Source organism: Capricornis sumatraensis, chromosome X (assembly GCF_032405125.1).
Source record: "Capricornis sumatraensis isolate serow.1 chromosome X, serow.2, whole genome shotgun sequence".
In the NCBI taxonomy this organism is placed as follows: Eukaryota; Metazoa; Chordata; class Mammalia; order Artiodactyla; family Bovidae; genus Capricornis; species Capricornis sumatraensis.
The window spans coordinates 18,341,084-18,360,744 of NC_091092.1; the positions used below are offsets into that span (position 1 = coordinate 18,341,084).

The following is a 19,661-nucleotide window of genomic DNA, read 5'->3' on the forward strand; positions in this document are numbered from 1 at the left end:
TGGGTGCACTAGAACCCTGAATGGCTCAGATTCCTACTTGGCTTATTATGTAAGATCAGTTTTGTATATCATTTTAAAGGGGCCATGTATGTTTCTCTGGCTTCTGTCATCTCAAGTTAAATATGTCCTCAGAAAATAGATATCATCCAGAATATGGTGGCTCTCTCTCCCCATGAGACACATTTTTCAGAAATCTGTTTTCTAGGTCTTACTTAGAATCCTCAGTTCTTTTGCAATAACTTTCAAATTTCATTATTTTTTACCAAGATTCTGTACATTTGAGCTTTATTTAATAATCATCTCATATTCAGGCATTATTTTTGAACCCAGAAAGGAAAACAAACAAAACACATACGAGGCGAAAAAACTAGTGCTTTTATTCTTCGTCTGGCAAATTCTTGTTCACTAGTAAGTAAAACCATGAACCTGTCTGATACAGAATACCATTGGTAAAATCAGTCTTAAACTCACTTCTCTTCTGGAGAAAGAATGAATTGAGAAGGATCAAAATGTGAAAGAGAATGTAGACCTGTTAGCACTGATTTCATATTCTAGTTAAAATATTTACCAGTAGTCTATGGATATACTTGATCCTTGACATCACAGTTTCTTTTTCATTTTACCTTGTGCTATAGTTTCACCAACTTCCCTGGTGGCTCAGTGGTAAAGAATCTGCCCGCCAAGCAGGAGATGCAAGTTTGACCCCTGGGTTGGGAAAGATCCCCTGGAGAAGGAAATGGCAACCCACTCCAATATTCTTGCCTGGGAAATCCAATGGACAGAGGAGCCTGATGGACTACAGTTCATAGGGTTGCAGAGTCAGATACAACTGAGTGATTAAACAATAAAGACAACACAGTTTCACCCATATAGGAAAATGTGAGACTTACAAAGCTGGTGGTGGTAGTGACAAAACATTTACTACTGAATATTTTCACTGTCACGATTCCCCCCAAAATACTAGAATTGGTCTTCATTCATTAAGATAATGCAAGGCATGAAAATTAGGCAAAGGAAAATAGATCTCTTGTGCAAATCAAGGTCTCACCAATCATTGTTTGTTGGTGGTCACCTGTGCAGATGGAGAAGCTATGAATTGGTACTCAGTTATTTTTGAATACTTACAGGCTCTATATATTTAAGAAAATTTTTAACAGTAAAATTTTTTAAATTTCCACTTAATGTAATATAATTTAGAATTCATTACTGAAAATAATAAACATGTAACCTCTGAAGGGCTGAAAAGAATGATAGCAGGTTTTTTTGTTGTTGTTGATTTTTTTTTTCTCTTTACTTTACAATATTATATTGGTTTTGCCAAACATTGACATGAATCCGCCACGGGTGTACATGTGTTCCCCATCCTGAACCCCCTCTCATTAGATATGTTATTGGAATAAAGTGATATGCTGAGTTGTGTTTGGAGAGCTCTTTTACTGCTAATTAGTGTCAGTTAATACTTGATGAAATTACAAAGATTTTGTTGCAGTAGGATTTGATTTTCCTTGTATTGGAAGTAGAGATTCACTTGGTAGGTACTCTTTTTAAAAACCAAGGTATAGTTGATTTACAATGTTGCATGTATTGCTGCTGTACAACAAAGTGATTTAGCTATATATATATATGTGAATAATATATATATCATGCATTACTTTTCATTATGGTTTGCCACAGGATCTTGAATAGAGTTCACTTGTTTTTTATCCATTCTGTATACATTAGTTTTCATCTGCTAACCTCAAACTCCCACTCCATCCCTCCCCCAACCTGTTTCCCCTGGAAGGTACTTGTATCACCTGCCTTGGAATGGCAAGTGTCAGGGCCCTAATGGAAAGACTTGAACTAGAGGGGGAAGACAGCCAGGAACCACAACATTTCCTTGAGTTTGTGCTTTTCCAGTTCACGTAACCCTTCAGTGGGGTGAAACCCAAATGTGTTCAGCTCTCAGCACAAAATACTAGAGACTAATGAAATTAAGAGCAGATTAGTTGCTAAGACCCAAACTGGTTCTTACGAGCTTGTCACCCCTGTCAACTCCCTTGTTCCCTCTTCCAGGACATAAAATATGACAAGGAATAGGGTTATGGTGTCTCCTCAGGAAACAGGCCTCTCCTTGGAGTTCCTCTTTGCTCCTGGTGACACTTATCTCTGTGTTATCATCTACTCTGTTACTTGAAGATGGAGCAGTGCTTCTAGCAGTCTACCCCAACTCTGCTGAAACTACCTGGTTTTCTAGAGTGTTTCTCAGTTCTTTGACATAAAGCAATAGAATGTGTTTTGTTCATCAAGTACACACAGGTAAGAATCAGATGCCGAAGGCATCCCAGTATCAAAGTGACTAACATGATTGTTGTGGGCATCAAAAATCAATAACCAGGCCTATGTCAATTCTAGACTCCGAGGAGGTGGTGCTACCTGACCAAAATGATCATTGTTGTTCAGTAACTCAGTCCTGCCTGACTCTTTGCAACCCCATGGACTGCAGCACTCCAGGCTTCCCTGTTCATCACCAGCTCCCAGAGTTTGCTCAAACTCATGTTCATTGAGTCGGTGATGCCATCCAACCATCTCATCCTCTGTCACCCTTTCTGCTCCTGTGCCCGATTTTGCTCACAAAGAGGAAAGATTGTAAATTGTGCATTAAAAGACTGTGTGTGGACAGCAGAAAATAAAGTGTCTTTGGGAGAAAGCGTCTTAGGTATTTGTATCTACATGTTGAAAAAACTCACCTTTGCTTTCCTCTTTAGGAAACTGCATCATTGGGCCTTAGGGAGACAGCTCCCTTCCCTCTAGAAAAGGAACCCCTCAGGAAGGTTGTTGTCAAACCTGAGATAGCATGATACCAATGCTTCTGTTTCTAAGATGTTAGACCTCCTGTATATACCAGATTGTTTTTCAGACCTCTCTGAACTCCTGTTTTCTCCTCCTCTTCTTTAGGAACTGTGCAATCAGTTATAACTGAAAATGTCTGACGGTCTGGATAATGAAGAGAAACCCCCAGCTCCCCCACTGAGGATGAACAGTAACAACCGGGATTCTTCGGCACTCAACCACAGCTCCAAACCACTTCCTATGGCCCCTGAAGAGAAGAATAAGAAAGCCAGGCTTCGCTCTATCTTCCCAGGAGGAGGGGATAAAAGTAAAGTATCAGTGGCCGGGTGTTGAAAAGGGGCTAGTTTGTTCTTTCATTGTCGCTTTCTCTCTCAAGTCATTTCTTAAGCATGAGCTGTTGAGGGCCTGCCTCACTTTTGCATATCCATCTTCAGAGGTTGCATTTTGTCAGAGGATGATGTTTGATTGACTTACTGTAGGTTTACAAAAAATACACTTAAATGCTGTGTTTGCCTTTCACATAACATCAAATTCAGCAGTAAGCCACGGGAAATCATAGCTAGAAGACTGTTTTACAGATATGAATAGTGTCTTTCTTTCTGATAAAATTTAAAGGAGAATTTATAGTAATCCCTTCCTAACTACAAGTTGTCCTTACTAGGAATTTGAGTATTGGTGGATTTACTTCCGTATACCATTTTGACAACCATGAAAATGTTGAATTGAGCATACCTAAGTCAGTCCAAGTGCCACGTTATTGTCTGTCTGACTATATCACAAAGTGTGAAGAAATTTCTGAGTCATTTGTTTCCTCTACCATTCTTCTGCCAGTCATCCCCTACACAATCAGCCTATTTTGCATTAAGTATCACAACAGTATATTATCATTTATCCTTGGGCCTCAAATATCATATGCTGACACTTTGTGACATTGGGGAATATAAAATCCCTCATAAGTAATTGTCAGGTTGCATTAATTAGCATAAAGCCTAAACATGGCTTCTGTAAATGTGACTATTGTGGCGGAAGAGAGTGAAACCAGGTACAAGGACTCCAGCACCAGAGAAAGTCGCTAAAGGGCAAGAAGAGTAATATCTCCTGAAGATAAAAGGGACACTCTTAAGCTTCTTAAAGGTAAAACAGATAGCTTTATAGGTAGCTTATATTATATTAATGAATTTCCATAAGGAAAGCTGAAACTCTTATTGAGGCCAAGATTGCCTCCTGTATACCTATGGCATGTAATAAATGCTTTATCCCTTGTGACCCAAGGATGGAAAAGACAGAAATGTTGTTAAACCTCTGGATTGAAAACAAACAAAGGAATAAGAAAACACTTCCCTGGTGGCTCAGATGGTAAAGACTCTCCCCACCAATGCAGGAGACCCAGGTTTGATCCCTGAGTCAGGAAGATCCTCTGGAGAAGGGAATGGCTACCCACTCCAGTATTCTTGCCTGGAGAATTCCATGGACAGAGGAGCCTGGCAGACTACAGTCAGACATGACTTGAGTGACTAACATTTTCACTTTTCCATGAAAGGGATCTCCCATCGTATGAGAGGAATTTTTGAAGACATGTTTTCAGACACCAAAGTGGATCTTGGAAAAAAAAAAAAAAACTGCCAAGAGCAATGGATGGTTTTAGAAATGCATGGTGCACCTGGAAATGCATGCACAACCTGGAAACTGAATCCTAGGTGACAGTGGTGCTAAAGAAAGAACCACTAGATCCTGCAGCTCCCGTGGTGTATCTGCCACAACTGTAGAAAGCAGCTGAAGAGTAGAGTCATGTGTGTGCACAAATCTTTGGCGCTGTTGAGACTGCCATGCTTTGGAAGCCCTTAAACAATCCTGTTTGCCCTTCTGAAGAGCATGAGCCAACTGATGCTGACATGAGGCCAGCCAAAACAGAGAGGCTGGTGTTTCTGTTTTGTGCCAATACTTCAGGTGACCTCACAGTGAAACCATTACTGGTGTGCAGAAAACTAGGCCCATATCCTCTCAGAGGAAACAACTAAGCTAAGTTTCCAGCATACCAGCATGCAAATAGAAAAGCCTGATGACTCCCTCTCTCCTTAAGGAATGGGTTTAACAGTGCTTTCTTGCAGAAGCTCAAGACTACTCTAAAGAAATCTTGAATTCAAAGTTGTATTGATTCCTGCTTGTCCTTTTGGTGCCTCAGATGCATTGGCAAATGTGCATCCTCGTTTTAAGATTGTCTTTATAACCAGTGGCATGATTCAGGTCCTGTAACCCTTAGACAGTATTTAGTCTGACCTTTAAGGAGACTTATGCCAAGCTAATGTATAACTTTGTTGTTCAGGATCTTACAAAGGCACCTCTGTCTAAAGATCCTAGTGCATGAAATTCCTACACCATCACTCATGCTGTATTCTTCATAAAAGAGGCATTAGATAGTTTAACATTAATGTGCCATGGGAGATTACTGGGCATATACCCAGAGAAAACCATAATCGAAAAAGACACATGTACCCCAGTGTTCATAGCAGCACTATTTACAACAGCTAGAACATGGAAGCAACCTAGGTGTCCATCAACAAATGAACGGATAAAGAAGATGTGGTACATACACACAATGGAAGATTGCTCGGCCATAAAAAAGAACAGATTTTAGTTCTAGTGAGATGGATGAACCTAGAACCTGTTATACAGAGTGAAGAAAGTCAGAAAGAGAAAAACAAATATCACATGTTAATGCATATATATGAAATCTAGAAAAATGGTATTGATGAACCTATTTACAAGGATGGAATGGAGATGCAGACATAGAGAATGGACTTGTGGACACAGTCGGGAAAGGAAAGAGTGGGGCAAATGGAGAAAGTAGCATCAACATTTATACATTATCATGTGTAAAATAGATAGCTGGTGAGAAGTTGCTGTATAACACAGGGGGCCCAGCCTAGGCTCCAAGCAGCAGCCCAGCCCTGCTCTGTGATCACCTGGAGGGGTGAAGTAAGAATAAGTATGTATTCTTCATAAAAGAGGCATTAGATAGTTTAACCTTAATGTTAAACTAATTTCCCCCATTAATGTTGGGGGAAGGGGAGAGATGCTCAAGAGGAAGGTGATACATGGCTGATTTGCATTGTTGTACAGCAGAAACCAGCACAACATTGTAAAGCAATTTTCTCCTAGGATGGGGAACACGTGTATGCCTGTGGCAGATTCATGTTGATGTATGGCAAAACCAATACAATATTGTAAAGTAATTAACCTCCAATTAAAATAAATAAATTTATATTAAAAAATATGTTCCTATGGGGGAAAAAATATGACATGGGAGAAAATTGGACTAGAGATAGAGAAGTGTCTTTCAGTGATTTCTCCTAAAGACCTTAAGAATATTGGAACAAGAAGCTGTGGGTGAGGATGAACATTTGGCACAGGAGCAATCATTGGCTGAAGTTGAGTCTGAACCTATTGATGCTGATTTAAGTGATATGCTGGGCTAGAGGATGACTCAGGAAGCTCGCAGGACCCCAGAGGTGATTATCGTAAGTGATGATGAAGATAATTAGGAAGCTATAATACTGGAGAAAAATACAATTATAAGCAACAAGAGAAAAAACTTTAGAACAAGATTAAAACCTCCCCCAAGAAAGTAATGAGAAAAATATGTGTACCTTTACATATCAAAGCTTACCTGTTCAGAGCTTGAGTGATTTAGCTGAATTCTTTAAGAGGTGCTATGATGCCTTCTAAAAAAATCACTTTGCACAGAAACCATCTTCAGCAGAGCTTAAATCATCAGGTGGTACCATTTAATATGATTCCTGGACAGCTGATAAACTGCCTTTGTACAAGGCTTGAGTGATTTAACTGAATTTATGAAGAGGTGGAGTCTTTTTTTTTTACAACACCATGTTCAGAAGAAAGCAACCTCAGAAGAGCCTAAATCATTAAGTAGTGTCATTTAAATATCTGTGCCAGACAGCAAATAAGCTGCCTTCAGACAGACTTTATTGCAGCATTATTTACAACAGCTAGAACATGGAAGCAACCTAGATGTCCATCAATGAATGGATAAAGAAGATGTGGTACATTTACACAATGGAATATTACTTGGCCATAGAAAGAATGAATTTTAGTTCTTTTGAGCTAAAGATTTGCACTCTATGCAGACGTGCTATGGTGTCTTCAGAAAAAGACTTGCAAAGACAGGAAGTATCTTGAAGAGCCAAAGTTGTTAAGTCATGCCACCGAAATTCACTTGCTTGTTAGGGCTAAAGCCCCAATCAAGTTGTTTTAATCCCAGGATCAGACTTAGATGAAGACTCTGAGAGCACGAAGATCCATAATTTGAACTAACAGTCCACCTCTGTTTGTTGCTTCACCATCACCCCCAAATTTCCATTGCCATGAGTGGGTACATCCTAATCACCTCTGGAAACCATTTCAGGCTCTAAATGGAAACTATACAAGCCTATCACTTTTAACTAATTCAAGCTATGTAAATTTTCATTATTCTGTTTATGTAATGTACTGTTATTATTTTGTTTTACTGCATAAAAAATATTTATGAGGACTTTCAAACATTCACATGTGACCTCAGTTCCCCCTGTTTTTTTTTTAACCACAAAAAATTATCATTTCCTCAGTGGAACTCTCCTATCTAGGTGAGGGTTATTGAAGAACTTGACCCTCATAGGTAAGGAGGGGTTGCTGTTTATATGTTTCTGCCTGTGAGTGATGACTTGGGTTATACCACAGTCAGTCTCCAATGAATGAAAAGAGCACTGTACTTGGGTTCTGGAGACTTAGGGTCAAGGCCAGCTCTGCCACTGATTATTGTGACTTTGGGCTAATCACTTAGTTTTTTTGATCCTCAGTTTCATCACCTGTTAAATGAAGATAATAAGACATGGCCTACCTAGCAAAATATTTTTTATAATCAAATATAATTCTCAATATCAGAGTGCTATTAAAAGTAAAATTTTAAAGTCCTAAGTAATTTTGAGGTGTTATTATATCTGTATCATTCTGGAACTTTACAAACAACTAAAAAACTAGGTTTTAGAATTCTTGTTTCTTGTTTTAAGTAACTTTGTCCATAACTAGAATTTATATGTCAGTTAATAGGAATTTTTTTTAAGTTAAAATCAACCCAAAATTTCACAAGCCAAAGATAACTAACTGGGTTGGTATTTTTCCTCACAGTTCTTCTCATCGTATGGAAATGGTCATCATTAATAAAAACTTGGAAAATAAAGACAAACATATAGAAAAGATAAAAACCACTCATATCCACAAATCTCAGAAACAATATTAACATTTAGTGGCTTGCTTTCCATACTTTTTAATGGCTATATATATATATATGTAGTTTTTTATATAGTTAAAATCATAATATATAGTTTTACACCAGCTTTTTCACTCAGTATTTTATCATGAACATTTTCCCCTATGTTTAAAATTTTTTTCATAAATACAGTTTTTGATGGTGTAGAATATTTCATCATATAGTAGCATCATGGTTTATTTAACCATTTATTTTGTTGGTTATTTGGGATCCTATCCAAATTTTTGTCACAAATAATATCACATTGTCTATTTCTTGAGTTAAATGAAAATACTTGCTTTGGTGACAGCAGAGGTTTCTGTTTGTTTGTTTGTTTGAAGGAATCTCTTTTGTTGCTACATTTCATTGACCGAATGGAACTTCAAAAGACAGGTAGAAGAAAAACAAGCAGTAAATATAATTTCCAGGTTGAGGATCTCTTTGTTGGAGGCCTTTCCAAGAGCTGAATCTTAGTTTTAGAGCAAAGTAAGAGGGACAGTTGGCCACCATATTATGATGCTTCACCATAGAAAAGTTTTAGAATTTAGACCAGGAAAAGGATATCCTGAACACGAGGTTCATTTTTCTTTTATGGACCCTGTGAAGTGTGAGGTTAGCTTTCTCTTTTGTTGGCTGCTTGAAAATTTAGTGCCAGATGTGTGGCCCATGCCTGGCACCTGTGATGGGCCTCTGTGGTGTGTATGCACTTGGTATAGCTTTCCTCCAGGCTTCATGTCATGAGCTTATCTTTGTTTTGTTTTCCTTTCACTTGACTGACTTTGAATTTCTGCTGCTATCATACTGTATTTTGTGTATTCTTTTTTTTTGGTTTTCAAAATTTATTGTACATCAGAGTCACTCTGGAGAGCTTGTTCAGACACAGCCTGCTGGTGCCACCTCTCAGAGTTTCAGGTTTATTTGATCTGGCTTGAGGCCCAAGAATTTGGATTTCTAACAAGTTTCCAGGTGATGTAGATATTGCCAGTCCAGGGGCCACACTTGGAGACCCACTACTCCAGGCATGAATTCCTTGAAATCTGGAAACAAAGGAAGACCTCTTTGCTTTCATTTCCCTTTACGTAAAATATCTTTGGCTGGTTTCTCAAATGGATATTTAAAAAAAAAAAAAAACTATTCAGATTTGACTGAAAAAGGAAAGAGAAAACTAAGAATATTGATGGGAGGAGCCTTAAAATCCGTAACAATTGTGCCTTTTCTTTCCAGGGGCTTAGCATCCAGGTAACAACAAGGGCCACTCCAGTTTCTAAGTGAAAGTAGCCAGGGGCACTTTTCCTTGTTACCTTTCTTGTTGTTTTTAAATTTTTTAAAAATTTTAATTGGAGGCTAATTACTTTACAATATTGCAGTAGTTTTTGCCATACATTCACATGAATCAGCCATGGGTGTACATGTGTTCTCTGTTCTGAACCCCCCCACACACGTCCTTCTCCATCCCATCCCTTTCTTGTAAACCACCTTATATCCATTACGAAACATGGTGGAGAATAAATACATGGATGAATAAATACATAAAAAATACATGAATAAATAAAACAATAAGGCAAAGGCAATGAGACAAGTGAATCAGCCAGGATTCTGAAAATGGCATAGTTCCTCTTAAAAAATGAACATGTGGGAAAGAGGCAGGTGAGGCTACCTTTGGAAGGGACAGTCCCGTGTGACGTCTGTGTCATCCGAAGCGTGCTTATGCGTCTCATGTCTTGTGCTGCACTAGAGCTTTAGGTGTCTTTCGGGGGTATGCAGTGCTGTGTGAAGAGCTGTGTCTTTAGGGAGCACAGTTCCTATGCATTTTGTTTGTGAGAAATCCAGAGATTTGGGAGCTAGTGAGCCCTGCAGATGGAAGTAAAGGCCCCTACTTCCTGGAAGCAGACAAGGAGATAGTTGGATAAAGCAAATCAGGATGAATAGAAAGTGATCTAAGATTAACTTATTAGTTCCTAGTGTCAAGCCTGTGTCAGGCACATTACATGTATTGAGTCTTTCAATTCTTATAACCACTCTGTATTAACCCCCTTTTACAGGTGAGGCCATTTAAGCTCAAAGCATTTAAGTAGACAGCCTAGGGTCACACAGCCGATGCCAGAAGCCAGAAATCTCCTGGGTCTTTCCGACTCCAAACCTTCTGCTTGTGCTACTCTATCACACTCTCCTTTTTATTGCCACTCAGAAGGAAAGAAAACTTTTTTTTTCATGTTTTTTGGAAAGAAATGATGGTGAGAAAACATTGTTGACCAGAGAGATGTGCTAACAATTTGATTTGGGTGTTTGATGAGTTAGATTCTCATCCAGTGTGTGTCTACTGGCTTACATATTGCTTACTTTAAAAGGTGGAGGTTCTAAATTGAGTATGTTCGTATATGTGAAAACTTTTAAAAAAATTTTATTGAAAAAGTTCTTGAAGTGCCATATAGTTTTGTTACTGTATATCATATACATTATTGTTCTAATTCCTAGAGTATGTTGTCTTCTATCTATACTACACAGCAGGAAGCATTACTGTTTAACATTAAAGATTCAGTTATACTTTATGGTCTTGTTATTCACATGTTTTGGTTAATATACATTATTAACTTTAATTGCTCACAATAAAAAATTCTTAGTGTGCTAACTAGACTGAACAGTATGCCATCTTTCTTCAGTGATGCTGAAGACCCTTTGGGATTTTGCAGTAGCTCAAGGTTATTTTCTTTGCGTTAACAATGAATGGGAGTCTCAGTTAATTGAGGATTCTCTTAGCAGAAAGCCAGATGTCAGAGACGACTACATCCTGGATAGTGTTTACAATCCCTCTTGGTTCTTCAAATGTAGACCATACAGCTCAGCAAAGAGTACTCTTTGGAGGTCATTGCTCTGCCCTTTGGGGAGTCTGAAGGACATAGCATCTTGCTTGTCCTCCAGGGTCAGTGCTCTGCCCCAGGGCAAGAGCCTCCTATATTACCCCTTTACTCGTAGAAGTCCACTGTGTTTGAAATGGGAAAATGGTGGGGTAAGGATGCACTCTGTACTAGGGCCTTTGCTTCTATTTCAAGGCCAGTAAACAGGGAAGTTGAGCACAAATATGGTATCCCACTAGTGACAGCAGACAAATGCAAAAAAAAAAAATAGTATGGAATGCAGGATTGGGAGATAAGTAGAAAAAAGGAAAGAAGCAATGGGGAGAAATTAAGAGAGGAATGAGGGGGAGAATTATGAGAGTTATGAGAATTATGAGGAATTAAGAGAGTGTATGAGGGGGAGATTAAGAGATGCAGAAGATATAGGAAATGGAGGAGAAGAGAGGAAGGCAGAAGAGAGATACATCAAACATTAACATGAAGGGTTGCAAGGAGACTAAAATTGACACCAGCTAAGGGATATGAAGTTGTTTTCCTCCTTAAAACAAATGAGGCCTCCCCGACTCCTTCAAACTTATTTGTGCCCTATATAATTATCCATGTGAATGGAAGTGTATGGGTGAGGGCATTGCCTCACATTTCCTTTTTTTCCCCCAACATTTTCCATTGAAATTGTTGCACGTGTGACTTGGGTATAAATGAGAGTGAAACTAGTGTGTGTTGCCTTGGAAGAAGATGGGTAAGAGTCAGGTTCCTGATAATTTGCCAGAATGATCACTTTTGCTGAAAGTTTTTGAAGATGATACCACTGAAGTTGACGGCTGTCTGTATGTGAGTGGGGGTCACCAGAGGGGCTCACATGGGACCATCATTTCCTTTTCCCTATCATCCTCATGGAACATGCCACTTTTGAATTGGGCTTATAGCTACTCTTGCAGAATCAGGTACCACTTTGAGTTTTTATCTATGCATTAAAGGCTGCCAATTTATAGAGAACATATATTGTTTTTCATAGCCACTGAAATGGCTGATGGGGGAAATGGACTTACTATTTCACCAGAGGGAATGTAACTAGCCATAAAGAAATTCCAGATATGCCGATTAAGTTTTATCAATTACTAAGGGTGAAATTTTCTAGGTTCTTTATTGGAGGATGGAGTCTCATGGCTTTAGCACATTCTACCTGAAGACAGGAGAATGAACCTTCCCCCATGGGCCTTCCCAACTACTGGGGTTTGCTAATATAACAAAAGACATAAGAGCAGTAACTGTTTATGATAGCCCAGTTTAATCTCCTTTCTTGGTAGTTATGTTTGAAAGGTCGTCATTCACTAGATGGGAAGTGCTGGGTTTAGATGGTGACATGATTCCTTAATTCTCCAGCAAAAACAGTCACCCTGTTAATATGTATGTATATTCCTACTGAGATGATGTCTTTTGGATGGCAGTTGTAGGGTTATTATAGTATTTGATGAACTTTCATATCAATCACCTCCTTCAAACCTCCTATGATGAAGGCAAGGTTTATCCATTTTACAAAGGAAGGCAGAAGTTTAGAGAGGTTAACTGACTTTTACAAAGCTTCCCCACTACCAGTTACAAAGTGAGGCTGGCCTAGAATTTAGATCCCCGACTCCTGGTTCAGTGATTGACTATGATACTGCTTGTCATAAAAAGAGAGTCACCTAATGTGTTTTGAAAATAGGTTTGGGGCCAGTGAAATATCAAAAATGGAATTTTTATGGAAGCAAGTAAAACCTAAGAGAATCTAATCTATTTTCTCACTCAACAGTTACAACGGTAGTCATGCCTTTTTACAAGTTACTCCTCCTGAAGGCATAACTTGCTAGCAGAAGGAAACAGCCTTTGTTTTAAAAAAGAACATTGTTAATTATTTTTCCTTGATTCCTGTGTTATATTTTTCCATCCTTTAACTCTCGATTACAAAAATATCTGATACTTTATAATTAAAATATTAAAGAACTATATAGAGTCACCTGTCATTCCCCCCTTTAGATTCATTCATAATCCAGTGTTTAAGGGTGTGGGCCCTTTCCCTCACTTACTAAACATTAGTTTCCTTTTCTGCTCAATCAGTGTGTATTTTGCCCAGGATGCTAGGTTTAAGCCAGAAATATATCTGTTATGTAGAACCTCTTTTTAAATCTTTTACCCACCTTGCTTTAAATACTTAGAGCCAAGAATTAAATCTATTTTTATGCCTAATTTTCCATTGTAGTGACCACATAGAAGTATTTCCAATGGGAAAAATAAATTTTAAGGCCCACAAAATGTCATTCTTTCTACCAAAATAAATAAATAAATAAATAAAGGAAAACTAGAAAACTAGTCTCTCTCTTGCATAAGGGAAAATGTGCATTTTATGAATCCAGGAGGTGAGACATTCCTGTGGGTCCCCTCTCATAATATGTTTTCCAACAGGATGTTTGTTTATAGAGCAGAACTGCCAAAAACTAGAACCGTCTTTGCATAAATCAGTCCCTCTGGAACTATTGTCCTCACAATGAGCACTCACTTCTTTTTTTTTATTTTTTTATTTTATATTGGAGTATAGCTGATTAACAATGTTGAAACTATCACAACATTGTTATTTGAGCACTTGCCTCTTCGATACCACCTGCAAGGCTGCTCTGTTGCTTTAGAAAGAATTGTTCTGGGATACTTAGTCTTATCCAAGAATAAGGCTGCAAAAAGTTTCCCTTGGGAGAGAGGGAGGTTTATGGCTCAGGGTGCTCAGTGACCCACAAAGCAGGGGATGGAGCAAAATGGCATTTTTTTTTTTTTAATTAAAGCACCAACTGCAGTACTTAATTTACTTTCCTGGTAGTTAAGCAGACACTGAGGCATTCTAATTCCTAAAAGACCACCAGGGTAACATTTTGTACATGATCTTTGTGAGCCATTGACTAGTAGCCTCTTAGTGAAATAGAGAAAGTGATTGAACCACTGAAAGCGTCTCTCATCCAGTTAAGGAGTGACCAAGTCACTAAGAATCGTCTCTTAGGAAAAGTAAAGGTTGTCACCCATAGATAGGTGGCCCTTTGAAAATATTTCTCTATCCTTCTAACATGGCATTCCTAGAGCAAAGCTCAGAAATGTTGAGGTGAAAAACAAGCATTTTAATATGATGCATCTCTAACCCAGCCACCTCAACTAGCCCTGCCGGAAATGACCTCTCTGTCCACACAAGTTATGTGGCTTCAGGAACACACAACACTGAGTACAGATTGCTCCTGGGTTGGGGGAGCAGGAGAGGGCTTCTAGTGTCAAGCTAGGGGTTGTAGGACAAGCGACCCTCCTAGGAGGGCTGCAACTCCAGTACAAGCCTCCTAGTGAAATATGTTATTAGACCTCCTTGGTCTCAAATGAACTTAATGGAAGCTCACCTGATAGAGACCTGTGTGCAACCAGCCAATTCAATCTGAGCTGCATGCTGATTTTGAGCCCGGAGCTAGTTTATTAGCTACCTCAGTTTAAAAATGAGATAGAACAGAATTGGATGTCAATATAGGCTTGTGTTCTTGCCTGGAGAATCCCAGGGACGGGGGAGCCTGGTGGGCTGCCGTCTATGGGGTCGCACAGAGTCGGACACGACTGAAGAGACTGAGCAGTAGCAGCAGCAGGAGCATCTTTTGCAGTTTACTTACATATTTTACTCAGAAAAGATTGGTGTCTGCTTTTTATGTGTCTCGCTCTGTGCTGAGGGTCGTGGGGGGATCCTACCTGTAAGACAAGGTTCTCTGTCCTCAGGTCATTTTCGATTTGGGTGCAGAAATCAGACACACGCACACACAGTTTACATAGAAAATGCCCAGCAGGTGATCTCCAAGGCAATAGATGCAGTGGCAGATGGATCTTCCGATTCCATCCCCACCATTCATTTTCTTCCTCAGCCTGTGTGAAAGAACAGCCATTTTGAAGCCTGCCCCCATCATCCCATGTGTACCGAGTGGCACAAAGCTACCTGGTTTGTCTTACAGTAGACACCTTTTTCATCATCGCATCCATCTGCTCAAAAGCCTTTCCAAGCACACTCTATGACTGTCCAATTTCTTCTTTCTTCCTGATTTCTAAGACTATATCTGATCCATTTACTCTTCTTTCTTCTCAGTTCCTCATCAGTGTGCTATAGATATTCCAATGTCCAAGCTTTGCTTCTCCTATTTCTCCTGCTTGAGATGCCTTACCTTTCCTGCCTACCCCTTCTTTAAGACCCATCTCTCAAGCCCTCTTTCCTCTCCAGTAAGCCCTCAGTCTCCACCACAGAGTTCTCTGATCTTCTTTTCTTTGGACATACAACAGGCTTTATACTCTGTTCTTCCCAACTTAGCACCAAATTTCCTTTAGTCTGGTAGTATCGGTTTCTCTTTCTTTTTTTAAATTAATTTATTTTTTAATTGAAGGATAATTGCTTTACAGAATTTTGTTGTCTTCTGTCAAACTGTTTCATGTTTTCTAAGCCTATTTCCCCAACGAGATCACACATTTTGAACATTCCTTAGGTTCCCAATGAGTCACCCAGTCCAATCTGTCACCTCACTGATCCACAATTCCAAGTCTACTGGTTAACTGACCCACTGACTGGTTCCGAGGAAAGGGGGCCAAGACCCTAGCAAGCATTGTTCCTCAGAGGCAAGGTTGTGAAATGCTTGCTGTTTAGAACTAGTCAGCCTCTGTGGTTTCTTCCCCCCCTTTGGAAAAATTGTTTCTGCATTTTAAAAATGTTTTATATAATATTTTGTTTTTTTAATCTTTCTGTATTATTATGGCTTTCAGTGTCACTTTTTCCTTATGCCATACATTGTAATTTTGCATGCTTTCCATTGCTTTTCTAAAAATAATGATTGTTCTATGCTTTTAGGCCAAATTTATATAGGAAAGTGTTTCTCTGTCTGTCCTCTGTTATTCCTTTTCTTTTCCTCCATGCTCTGCTTTGAAGGAACTAGGTAGTGTTCTAAAAAATAATTCTGCATGTGACCATGACATCCAGAGAAGGTCCAAAAAAACTTCCAGGAATTTTAGGGGAAGATGACAAATGGAACTCCTACAACAAAGACGACTCAGGTGACAGTTTTCTAAAATGCTTTCTGAAGGCAAGCGTAGCACTGCCCTGGGATTTTGTCCAGGGGAGAATTGGTTGCTTTGCTATACCTTGAACCCGGCACAACTGAGTTACCAATATATGCTTTTGACCCCAACATGGCACCTGGCAAGAGGTGTGCCTGAATGAGTACAGGGTCATCCCCAGTGTTGGGGAAAACAGCAACACTGCCATCACCACCCAGCACAACTCTAAAACATACCCTCCCACCCCTCCAGCCTTCTTGGGGAAACTGGATAAGTGTCTCCTCATCCGTGAACACATAATGGCAAATAGGCATGACCTGTCTCCATATATTGGGTCTCATTTCATATAATGAAGGTCATTCATTCACCCATTCATTTTTTCATTTGCTTATTCATTAAATATTTAGTGAATCAGGCACCAGGCTAGATAAACGTTGGAGTACAGAGATGAGTAAGTCCCAGTTCCTGCCTTGAAGGAACTGATGGCCTAGCGAGGGACGCATACAAGTCAGTTAGTGAGTATAGTTTAGCATGGTAAGTGCAATAGAGAAGTAAGCACTGAGGAGGGGTGTCTATTGAAGACTGAGGGAAGGAGCAGTTAGGGAAGGCTTCCTGGAGGAGGGGACCACTCAACTGAGGTGAGTCTTAAGGAATAGAGCCAGCTATGTAAGAGTTGGGTGGCATTTAAGATACAAGGAACAGAATTATGAAGGCAGTAAGCATGACATAGTATTAGTTGAGGTTCTATGACTATAACTACAGGTAGTTCAGCATAATTAGTGCATAGAGTGCTAAGGGGAAGGGTAGGAGATGGAGCTGTGAAAGTAATTGGGGGGGGTTCCCGAGGGTTTACATATGTCATACTAAGGGCTTTGGATATGATTCTGAAGGCAGTGGGCCAACACTGAAGCAGGGAAATAATATCAGATTTGTGTTTCAAAATATCACTGTAGCCACAGGAAAAGAATGAATGTGGATGGTGCAGAGGATGGGGGCGTCATGAAAGAAGTCAAGTCAGGCTGTGTGAATCACACAGGTGGGAAATGACAGAGGCCTAACCCAAGGGCCAGTATTGTAAGAATAAAAGAGAGCAATGCAGAGAGAATATTTAGGAGGAAGTGTTAATAGAACTAGGCAACTAATCAGGCTTCCCAGGTGGTTCAGTGGTAAAGAATCTGCCTGCCAATGCAGGAGATGCAAGAGATGCAGATTTGATCCTTGGGTCAAGAAGATCCCCTGGAGGAGGGCACGGCAACCCACTCCAGTATTCTTGCCTGAAGAATGCCATGGCCAGAGAGGAGCCTGGTGGGCTACAATCCATGAGGTTGCAGAGAGTCAGACATGACTGACTGAGCATGCATAGCATGCAGGCAAGTAATCAGATGGTGACAAGAGCAGCTAAATAGAGTGAGGTGGGGAACACTAGAGGAACTGTAGTTTCTTCTTGTAGGTGGGGAGAGGAAGTTGAGAATTTGTTTTCTTTTGAAAATATTTCAAGTGAGGGGGCTGTGAGGCAGCCAAATAAAGGTGTTCAATAGGCATTTAACTCCATGGGGTCAGAGGAGATCCACCTGGGGAGTCTTGAAAGTAGACAGTAATTGAAACCACACAAGTAGATGAAGTGACCTAAGGGAAAAGTGTGTTGATGATAAGAGATGAGGACCTAGGACAGCTCCTGGGGACTACTAGTTAGTCTACAGAAGACCCAGAAATGTACGAATAGACTCTCGGAAAGAATTGTGTGAAAGATGGTGGGGAGACATTAGTTTCGTGAAGATCATAGTCAGCGTGTCAGTTTTGACTTGAAGTCAGTGGCTGTGAGGGCTGAAAAATGGCCATCTCAGGGAGATCAGTTTGGGACCTCAGATTCATTTCAGTGGTTTGAAGAGTGAGGGTTAAGGAAGTCTAGATTGCCTTTTCAAGAAGTTGAAGCTAGAGAAGAAATGGTTGAGAGATTATAGCAACTGAAGAAAGCTATGTGGTAGCAGGGAGTTTTAATTTTTAAGGACAAAAGAAATCTCAGCATGTATTTTTAAAGCCAGATAGGAAGTGTCAGTAGAGAGGAGGAGACTGAAGATGTAAGAAGAAATAGGAAATAATCAATGGAGTGAGACCCCGCCCCATGGAGAAATAAGAGGGACAGGGACAGAGGAGCACCAGTGAGCGTATAAACCTCAGGTAGAAGGATAGGACAGTGTTCCAGTGAGATGTGAAGGGAGATGTTACTAATGGAGATACATTCCTAGGAGCGGGACAGGAAGTGAAGTCAAAGGAGTTCTAAACTCATGGCCTCTGTTTTTTCAGTGAAGTAGAAGGAATTTCTTATGCTGAAAGTAGAGGAGGAGAGGATGAAGCAGAAGTTTGAGCGAAGTGGTGAAATTCTAGAATATTCCCTAAGAGGAGTGGGAAAGGAAGTTGACCAGGGCCAAGAAGGGTGTTGCAAGCACCACTGATGATCCAGCTCTGGTCCATGACCTTTATAGTAAGCACTAGTCTACATGGTTGTGATTTTTGCCCCCAACAACTTTACCAGCCTCGGTATGGAAATGGAGGTTTCATGGCTAGATTCTATCAGGGTAAAGTTTTGTTGGAGAGTTGAAAGAGGAGGTCAAAGGAGCATAGTTTCCAGGGTAGTGGCTTAAGGGCAGTTTAAATGATGTACTGTAGAGTCTAGGCCAGGAGGAAGCTGAGCAGTTGGCTAAAAATGGAAGGATCCAGAAATTAGAGGTTTTATTGAAATCAAAGAATAAGTAAAATAGGAGTAATGACATGAAAGAGTGAGAAAGCTGGGCCCAGAGAATAAGATAACAGAGTTATCTGAGAGAACATTACAGAGAAAGGGTCATTCTGGATAATGAAAAGGCCTGAGATAGCTGTGATTCTCCATTCTGCACATCATCTATGGTGCTTCAAAATATCATTCGCCCAGGCCTCCCTTTCAGAAATTCTGATAGGGTAGGTTCTGAGTGGGCTCAAGATATTCAGATTTTTGTGAAACTCTACAGGTTATTCTGATGAGCAGCCCTGGTTAAGAACCACTCATGTAATGGTGGCCATGGGAATGGATTGAACGAGTGGAAAGGAGATGAAGTTCATTAAAGCTGAGGGGCATCAAGGACTTAAAAGGAGAGGCTGTGTGTGACAGAGGTGCCCATCTGTATATTATGTTTAACAGCAAGATGGCAGCACTTAGTGTTGGAAAGAATACTGGGAGCCAAAGTCAGTGATAAAGGGGACATGGCCAGGAGAACTAAATGGCAGTGACCTCAAAGGAGGGGGCTTTGTATACAAGTGCAGAATTGCTTATCTCAAACAATTTGGAATAAAAATGAGGCAACTCTGCCCTTCTCCATTGCCCTAAAGACATGGAATGGGGAAGAATGATCAGCGTCCATCAGGATTATCTGAGAAAGTGATACCTTCGTTGGATAGCAGGGTTTAAAATGATTTTTCTCAACCCCAGCTGCTTAAGGAAATACTGGAGGGCCTTTAAAAATCAACGATTCTGGGGACAACCCCAGAGTAAATCTGAATCTCTAGCAGTAGGGCTCTGAAATCTCTCTCCACCACCTCTCCAACTCTCT

At 40.0% G+C, this 19,661-nt stretch overlaps 1 protein-coding gene across 4 annotated transcripts in view; it reads left to right on the forward strand.

The window, feature by feature from the left end:
- Positions 1-2,964: 2,964 nt before the first annotated feature.
- The window catches only part of PAK3 (p21 (RAC1) activated kinase 3), a 92,973-nt gene continuing 76,276 nt past the window's right edge, over positions 2,965-19,661 (forward strand). For all 4 annotated transcript variants that reach the window (XM_068963368.1, XM_068963370.1, XM_068963371.1 and 1 more), the window contains exon 1: positions 2,965-3,139. In XM_068963368.1, coding sequence (XP_068819469.1) covers positions 2,965-3,139 — 175 coding nt within the window. The remainder of the gene's footprint in view (positions 3,140-19,661) is intronic.